Consider the following 8988-nt stretch of genomic DNA (forward strand, 5'->3'; position numbering starts at 1 on the left):
ATGGATTTTACTGTCTATTTATATGGTATATTGTTGTATTTTTTTAATAATGTTACCCGCCCTGAGCCATCTTGCTGGGGAGGGCGGGTTATAAGTCTAATAAATAAATATACAGCAACCTATCACAACCTACCATGAAAGCATTATATAGAACCCTTCCTTCCCCATGTCCCCCCAAGCCCTTCAGAAAAGCTGACCGGCAGCACAGACAAAAACATTCAATTTGATACTCAAACCAAAAAGGCACTATGAAACAATAAAGTCTTCACATGGTGTCTAAAGGGCAGCAATGAGGGAGCTAGCCAGACCTCCCAGGGCAGGGAGTTCCACAGGCTACGTGCAACTGTCAAGAAAGCTCTACCCGTGTATCTACTTCCATAATTTATTTCGTATACTGTACACTTTGTTATGCCACTAGGCTCTACGAAGAATTCATTTTGTCTATCAGGAACCGTACCAGCCAAGCTTGGACCATTCCGTCTCTCTCAGCCTAACCTACTTTGCGAGCTGTTGTGAGGATAACATGGAGGTGGGGAGAGGAATGTATAACATTTACAGCTTCAAGGTTGGGATAAAAAAATGAGATAATACACAAACAGGTGAACAATGTTAGCAGTAAGCATAACCAGTGTATTTCATAACAACCCATTGTGGGCTTAAACTGTGGTCGTCGGTATGTTTATTTGGAAATAGACTCCGTTGACCTCAGTGGGGACCTACTTTCAAGGCAATGTACTTAGGAGGTTTTTTAAATACATGTATAACCTCTACTAGGCACATAGACAGTATATACCGTATTGTGTTTGTCGCAGTGAAGCCTTTGACACAGGCTGCACTGAAGAGAGCATTCCAAACTGCTGGGAACTGGGCTGTCGGAAGGCTTGGCAAACAGATGGGGGACTCAGACAAGATGCCGCTCTGGAGAAACCCCCTACAGCTTATGGGGAGTTCTAGAGAACCTGACAAAAAATGGCTGGACGAAGGAACTGGGACAAAGACTGTGGGCTGAAAATATGGACCAGAGAAGAACAAAGAAGCAGCCAAGGAGAGAAAGTAGGACTGGTACAAAACCTCACATTCAGAATAGGAGAGGCTACGCACAAGTAACAGAAAAGAATGAGACAAGGCTGGGGACAGGGAGCCAAGCACATATAGCGTTGCTAGGTCTATAGCAAAGATCCTGCTTTAATTGCTGTTCTTTTAATGATTTCATGACAGGGGCATATTGTCAGCTGAGTCTTCTACTGTCACTGCTGCCCTGTGACTCAGTTTACCTAAGGGGGCAACACGTTCTTTGGCAGCTACATATCACGTACTGACTGCACCGACCAGCTAATTCCTTGGCTGTAAGCTTCTGCTAAAGTGTAACGCATTGGCAGTACAATCAGTAAAAACGCCGTGGATTAAGTTTTAGGCACAACAGTAAAATACACTTACCATACCAAGATAGATATTGCCGTTTCAATATGTTAACATTTGTACGGCAAAGACCTGCAGTTCAAGCACTTTTATTTCAAGTTTGCCAGTGAAGATGGAATTAATTATTTTCTACCCCTTACTTCATTGAGCAGTGCCGATGTTCAGTTCGTATGTCAGGCCTCTGGTCACCAGCTGCGCCCGCCACACTTTCTGTGGGTAAATTGGAACAAGCGTCAAATAATTACTACTGCACAGCGCTGTCAGTTGTATCATTGCAGGACACAATTGCATTGTGATCTTTTCTGTAATGCATCACGAGATCTGGAACTCTGCCTCCTCCTTTTAATACCATCCTGTCGTCATAGACAGACACAGTTCCAAAAGCATTACTTTCGGGAGGAGTTTCGATAATTCCTTCAAGAGTAATATGATGGACTCCGTGAGAGTCTAAATAGTAACCACCGTCATGTAGGTGGCCTGCAAGAAAACAGACCACAGAGGGATGCGAGTGGATGACAGCAAGGGCATCCTTATAGTTCCAAGCAAGGCAGACACCGTTTGAAGAACGAGGGTGGATAGGTATGTGCCCTGCAAAAGAAGGAAAGAGGCACTCAAAACACATGAAATTTCACCGTTCTTTCACACCTCCACGGATTTTGCAGTTGCACAAAGTTTTGCACGACTTAGCAGTTTCTGCAGAAAGCTTCTAAGTAAAGCGAGTGCTGTACCTTGGGATATAATATTCTTTGCAAGTTTAAGAATTAAGTAGGCATTTGAAGCTGGTTTAGCCTTGCAACATTGATCTAGCATAGTGGTTAAGAGCATGGAATATGAGCTGAAGAGTCCCAATTCAAATGTCACATCAACCTGATTGGGTGACTTTAGGAAAGCCTCTAATTCTCTGCTCCAGTCTTCAATGTGGAGTAAATACTATTAGGGGTCATGGCTCAGTTTGTAGAGCCTCTGTTTGGCATGCAGAAGGTCCCAGGTTCAAACACGGCATCTCCAGTTAAAGGGACTAGGCAAGTAGGTGATGTGAAAAACCTCTACCTGAGACTCCGGAGAGCCATTGCCAGTCTGAGTAGACAATACTGACTTTGATGGACCAAGGAAGCTTCATGTGTACAGGGTTGTTGTGAAGATATTGAAATAATATGTCAAGCAAAACACACACACACTATACAACATAAATCTTAAGTATTATTCTTCCTCTAACCGTTCAGGTAATTGTTAGCTAAGACTGCAGAGTGCAAGGTAGAGATCTCCCTGCCCTGGTTTCAGCTTCTCTCATTCTAATGATCCACTAAGGCGCCTTGTTCTAAGGACTGTGTTCCACCTGGGGTCTCCACAAACAAACACGCAAGTAACCTACTTAGCCTGCCTTTTAGGCACATTCTTTCTCTTCACAAGAATGTTTCAATTGTACTGACAAAGGGTTGATTCATAAGATAAAACAATTGGACCTGGCCATGCACTAACTTCAATGTACGTCAGATTTGAGTCCAGTGGCACCTTAGAGACCAACAAGATTTTGGGGGTATAAGTTTTTGAGAGCTTATACCCCAGAAATCTTATCCGTCTCTAAGATGCTACTGGACTCGAATCTAAGTGTTCACTGCAGACCAACATGGCTACCCTCTGGAACTATCTTCAATCTACACTGCAACTAGTTGTGTGACTAAGTACTCACTAACTTCTTGGTTGTTCAGCAAGATCCATTTTTCATTTCTATGTCATATTCTTTTTCTTCACACCTTAAAACTATCCTGAAAATGGATCCAGCCTACATGCCAGCATCATCTACTGTGCAACTTGCCTGTATAGTATAAAACGAACTCGTTCCAAGGCCAGTGCCAGGTTCTGAGAACCTGACCTGAGAAGCAGCATTCCCGGATTTTCCATAATTGCAAAAGCGGGATGTTATTAGGCATGTAGGAGTGTTCCACTCCCTCCTAAACATCACATATTCAAAGGCTGAAAAAGCAACAATATAAACCTACCCGCTATCACAACTCTTTCTTGATGTTTGTCAGAATATGAAAGAACTTCATCGACCCAATCCAGCTGGTCTTGACTGAACCCTCCATTGAATTGTACAAACTGATATTCAGCAAGGCCTGTAAGGAAAGAAAAACAATCAAGAACCTCGTCAAATAACATAGTCACGGTTTGGTTTCAAATGTGTATCTTGGGAAGAACAGCTTTTCCATGACAGGACTTCTAATTAAAAACAAGTTAATTTATATATAAGGACTTATCCAGCTTTCAACAGAAACAGCATAAGAGTGCCTTTTCTTTAGCATTAGCAAAGACAGAAACTTCGGTTACCTAGCAAAGAGTTTTTACAAGGTGGACCTCTAGGAGCATTGTAGAGGGGAACAAAGTGGGAGCAGGGGGGGAATCAGCAGAAATCACCCTCTCATCTTCCAATAAAATCCTTTTTCATCAGCAGAACTGTTGTTACATGAACTGAATGGCAACTTAGGATCCAACTCAAAGCCTTCCAGTTATCTAGAAACAATCTGGAGGAAAATTCCACCCCAGCTGCATTTTTTGGACAAAATGCACAGAGGAATGGCTCTACAATTCTTTTGGACATTGTTAATATCATAGCTTGGATCCAGAGCAATGGGTGCACGGGCACAAGGACTTCTGCCTGTGGAGCTCAACTTTCTTCCCTCCCCCCACCCCCACTGCAGATTGGGAGCTGCAATGGGAGGGGGAGGTGAGAAAATTGTACTCTGCACCGAAGGAAATGCTGCTCTGGATCCAAGCCATAATTCCCAAAGTACAGCCACTCACCACTTAACAGTTTTCTTTTTGCGAACAGAAAAGTACACGAGGCATAAAAAGAACACCCAGAAATCTATTGATTTTGCCCAGTTACTGTTAATATGGAGGTTAAAAAAATGCCCCACACTTGGTTGTTGCAAAGGAAAACTGATCTAGGGAAGAGTAGAAGGGCTATAATTGTCAGTAGTTTGGCACAAACAGTGGTTTGGAGTACCAGTAGTTTGGAGGACATTTTCATATTCTCCAAAAGGCTGCCAAGCTGGGACACAATCTGTCTAAATCCTAACTGATTATTGCTCAGATCGTACACCTTTCCTCCATGCACGCTTTGGGCACAGCTCTCTCCAGGTGCTGTGGAGGCTGTCCTCTGCCACGGAGCTGCTTCCTCCATCCTTAGGAACTTCGGCTTTCACTAGACAATCCAATGAGTTGTAAAATGCCTAAGCCTGGCAATGAAGACTGCACCCAGGAGAAACATGCACAGAGGAAATGTGTAGGATCCCAACCTATGACAGGAGCTTTTATAACAAGCTACAGAATTCGTTTTCCTCTGACAACTCCAGCCATTCCTGTGGTGGAAAACACGCAGTGTTTATCAATCATAGATTATAGGTGGGTGTCTTCAGACATTTGTCTTCCCTCCACATATTAGTGGTGTTTTCTGTAAAGATAAATGTTTCCTTGAGAGCGGATGTTGCGCTGCTCACGCTCAAGAAGGCTGTGATTAGACCTTTAAAACAAACCATCCCTGAGCACTAGTATGCTGGCAAATTTCCAGCCAGTCTCCAATCTTACATTCTTGGACGAGGTGCCAAAGTGGGTTGTTGCCTCTCAGCTCCAGGGGTTCTCAGAAGAGACTGATTTTTTGGACTCATTTCAACCTGGCTTCAGACCAGGATTTGGAACAGAGCCTGCTCTAGTAGACTTAGCTGATGACTTCCATTGAGAACGAGACAGAGGGACTGTGACCTTGCTCGTTCTGCTGGACCTCTCAGTGGCCTTTGAAACTATTGCCCATAGTATCCTACTGAGCCACCTCTCAGCACTGGGACTAAAAGACACTTTATTACAATCGATCAAGTTCCATCTGGGAGGGTTGGTCTCAGAAGATAGTGTTGGGTGTATTCCTGCTCTGCCCCAAGGCCATTGGCCTGTGGGGTGCCGCAGGGTTCCATCTTATCCCCTGTGCTATTTTATATCTAAACAAAGCCACTGGAAGGAGGGCGTCAGGAGGTATTTGCTGCAATGCCACCAATACGAAGATGACACCCAGCTCTACTTTTCTTTCCCACTGAATTCCAAGGATGCTGTTGATGTTCTGAACCAGTGCTTGGAGTCAGTAATGGGCTGGATGAGGGTGAACAAGCTGAAACTTAATCCTGACAAGACAGAGATTTTCTAGGTTAGTAGAAAGGAAGACCAGGGACTTCAGATCTCCTTTGTCTTAGACAGGGTTATAACCCCCTTGAAAAGCTAGGTTCACAGCTTGGAAGTGCTGCTTGATACAGCTGTAACTTAGAAAACCAAGTGGCTTCTGTGGCTTGGAGTGTGTTTGTCCAGCTCCAGCTGGTGGATCAGTGTGTCCCTTCCTGGGCCAGTCAGCTCGAGCTGCAGATATCTGTACCTTATTACATCTAGACTATTAGAGTGTGCTCTACTTGGGGTTACCCTTGAAGAGTGTTCAGAAGCTGCAGCTAGTGCAGACTGCTGCGGCTAGACTGCCGGTCAGGGCCAGCTATCAGGAGCATACCTCTTTAATACTAAAGCAATTACATTAGCTACTGATCCACTCCCAAGCCCAATTCAAGGTGTTGGCTTTGTCCTTTAAAGCCCTACATATGAAGGAATGTCTTCTCCCATATGTTAAGATTGCAGGGAGATGCCCTCCTGTCTGCCCCATCAATTAAAGATGATTATTTGGTGGGTACATGAAAGAGGGCCTTTTCTGTGGCAGCCCCACAATTATGGAACAACCGCCCTAGGGTGTTGTGCCTGGCCCCATCACTGTTGATCTTCAGGAATCAGTTGAAAACAGTTTTATTTAGGACAGCATTTTGATTGCTTTAGCTTTTGTCATTGGCAGTCCTATTAGGACTTTTCTGTGATTTCTATGAGTTTTATAATTGCTGTTTTTATTGTTTTTTTTATGTTTTATTTATACTGTAAGCTGCCTTGCGTTCCTCGAGAGAAAGGCAGCTAATAAATGTTTTAAATAAATAAATGGTGGGTGAATCGCAACCTGTCTTTCCTGTAACTGATGGAACTGCCCTAAATAATGAGGAAACTATAGCTCCGTCTCAGGAAACCATGGCCTCTCCCCACATGACTGTGTCATATGATCTCAATTGTATTTGGAAGAGCTGTCATCACTTCATTGCCCATTAGTGCAAGTCAGAGTCAATGCTACCATCACTGGCTTACTTTTCTGTATGCTGTTATATGCATGCAAACATTCATACAGATAGGTACGTAACAAAACATGCCTTAATGTCTGAGTGAGGTGCACCCTTCCCTAGCGTTATACTAATGCCATAACATGTGCCATCTAATTTTGCTTGGTAGAACTTGGTGGCAAAATTTCCACTCAAAAGTGAACAACCTGCAGATTTGGTCCTTTCCAATACATTTTAGTATATCCCTGCAGATATGTTCAGCCAGGGATGAGGGGGGATAAAAATCCAATAATAATAATAATAATAAATAATAAAATAAAAATAATAATAATGCATCTTTCTGACTAGCTTGAGGACAGATATTACCTACAGTGGAAACTTGCACTAGTCATGCTGCGCCATACCTATTGGACTATTCAAATTCTCGTTTCGATTCTTTTTCCGCAGGAGGCTCAGAGAATCCTGATATTTTTTGGTAGAGGGATCCCTCCCCAAAATACTTAAATCATAAGTATCAAGAAGAATGAATCGAAATTTAGCCTTTGGGCAAAAATGATAAGCATAATAAAATTCTGCAGAAGCTTCTTCTGTGGGACTCTGGTCTCTAGCAAAATTGCAAGGCAAAGTCTGATCTTGTAAATGCTTGCTGTTCAGCACAGATTCTCTTAGATAGTTTCTGCTGAAGTTATACAATTCGTGGTTGCCCCATATATGATGGACTGGGGCCTTGAGCTTCTTAAATTTCTTCATGACTCTTCTTAGTGCTTTCTTTGATGTCTTATGTTGGGCGTTGAAGCCATCTATGATGTCCCCGAGCTGTAACACAAACTGAGGTGGAACTTCTTCCCTATTCCAATCTTCAATTGCACTTTGGAGGTGGCACAGGCTGTGCCTGTAGTATCTCTGCTGGGTTTCCAAATAATCATAGCCATCCTTTTGATCAGCATACTGAATATCTGCTATGACTCCAAAGGAGAACAACGCCTCAGAGGTTCCAGATGTTTCTCCCGGTCTGCAGCTAAGATCTTCATCCATAACTGCCCAAAGTTCTTGTCAAAATCTAGTACAAGGGAAAAAAATAACAGTTCATATACTAAAAGAGGTGGACCAAAATGAGAACAGGTGTATGTTTTATTTATATATAACTACTGTTGGGCCATCTGTTAGGCAAACTGCATTTCCATCAAACTGGTGCAATAAAATACAGCATTTGGAATAATAGGTTACAGCTGCAATCTTATGCATGCTTACTGGGGTTAGTTCAATGGAGTTTACTCATTGCCTCACTTCTGATCAAACATACATAGGAACAGGCTAGATTGGTGCAATTATCTACGTTTATCTACATTTTTACTTCAGAATAGCCATAATGATAGAAGAAGAGTTGGTTTTTATATGCCGAATTTCTCTACCACTTAAAGAAGAATCAAACCGGCTTACAATCACCTTCCCTTCCCCTCCCCACAACAAACACCCTGTGAGGTAGGTGGGGCTGAGAGAGCTGTGACTAGCCCAAGGTCACCCAGCTGGCTTCATGTGTAGGGGTGGGGAAACCAACCTGGTTCACCAGATTAGCGTCCACCACTCTGTTCTCCAGATTACAGTCCACTGCTCCAAATCACTGCTTTTAACCACTACACCTGGCTTTGAACTACATTACATGACAGTGGTAGTCTAAACTTCCTTGGGGAACAATATACATAAGCAAGCATTCACGACCTGGGTGGGTGGGTGTCCATCCAGACCACTGAACAAAGGTAGCTGTTAGCCTCTCTGGGGCCAGGATATTTTGGTTGGAAGAAAAAAAAGGAAACCTTTGAACTTCCAAGCTGGCAACTCTCCTTGGAACAAATGTTAATCCCCAAAATTTGGCTTGCATTCTTGCAAAACCCTCTTAGTTTTCAAGGGGTAATCCTCTGTTCCAGACATCCTGGTCCTTTCACACATCGCAGAACTCCTGAAAGAGTAAAATGGTCACTGAAAACACAGGCTGGTGTGGTGTAGTGGCTTTAGTGCAGTTCTAGGACTGCAAAGACCCAGGTCCAAATTTCTATGAGGAATCTGGGCCAGTCACTCTCAATCCTCCTAATCTGCCATATAGGATTGTTGAGAGGATAAAATTGGAGAAGGGGTGAACCATCATGCCACTTCCAACTAGGGTAAAGTATAGAACCCCCCCCCCAGCCATCCAAATAGGTTTATCTATTTATAATGTACTCCAATATTTCTACATCACTTTTCTTCTTCAAGGGGACTCATAGAAGCCTACAACATTGTGGCATAGCCTGGGTGTCCCCGTAACACCAGCTTCCCCTTTTTTGGGGGAGGGGGTCCAATCTGAGGAGTCGCCCACGCTTGGGATCATTTAAATCTCGTAAGAACT

The 8988-nt window shown here is 43.3% G+C and overlaps 1 protein-coding gene across 1 annotated transcript; it reads right to left on the minus strand.

Annotated features, from left to right (window-relative positions):
* Positions 1 to 1663: 1663 nt before the first annotated feature.
* ADPRM (ADP-ribose/CDP-alcohol diphosphatase, manganese dependent) lies at positions 1664 to 7640 on the minus strand. The gene is made up of 3 exons (XM_056848279.1): positions 7010 to 7640; positions 3420 to 3536; positions 1664 to 2007 (listed from the first exon to the last, which is right to left on the minus strand). The coding sequence occupies exons 1-3, from the start codon at positions 7638 to 7640 to the stop codon at positions 1664 to 1666; spliced, it is 1092 nt and encodes a 363-aa protein (XP_056704257.1).
* Positions 7641 to 8988: the final 1348 nt, after the last annotated feature.

Source organism: Euleptes europaea, chromosome 1, assembly GCF_029931775.1.
Source record: "Euleptes europaea isolate rEulEur1 chromosome 1, rEulEur1.hap1, whole genome shotgun sequence".
NCBI lineage: Eukaryota > Metazoa > Chordata > Lepidosauria > Squamata > Sphaerodactylidae > Euleptes > Euleptes europaea.

Coding starts and splice junctions, on each gene's coding strand:
- ADPRM (XM_056848279.1), bottom strand. CDS start 7,640: ATGGATGAAGATCTTAGCTGCAGACCGGGAGAAACATCTGGAACCTCT. Junction 3,537..7,009: donor GAATTTGAATAGTCCAATAG/GTATGGCGCAGC, acceptor CTTTCCTTACAG/GCCTTGCTGAATATCAGTTT. Junction 2,008..3,419: donor AGAAAGAGTTGTGATAGCGG/GTAGGTTTATAT, acceptor CTTCTTTTGCAG/GGCACATACCTATCCACCCT.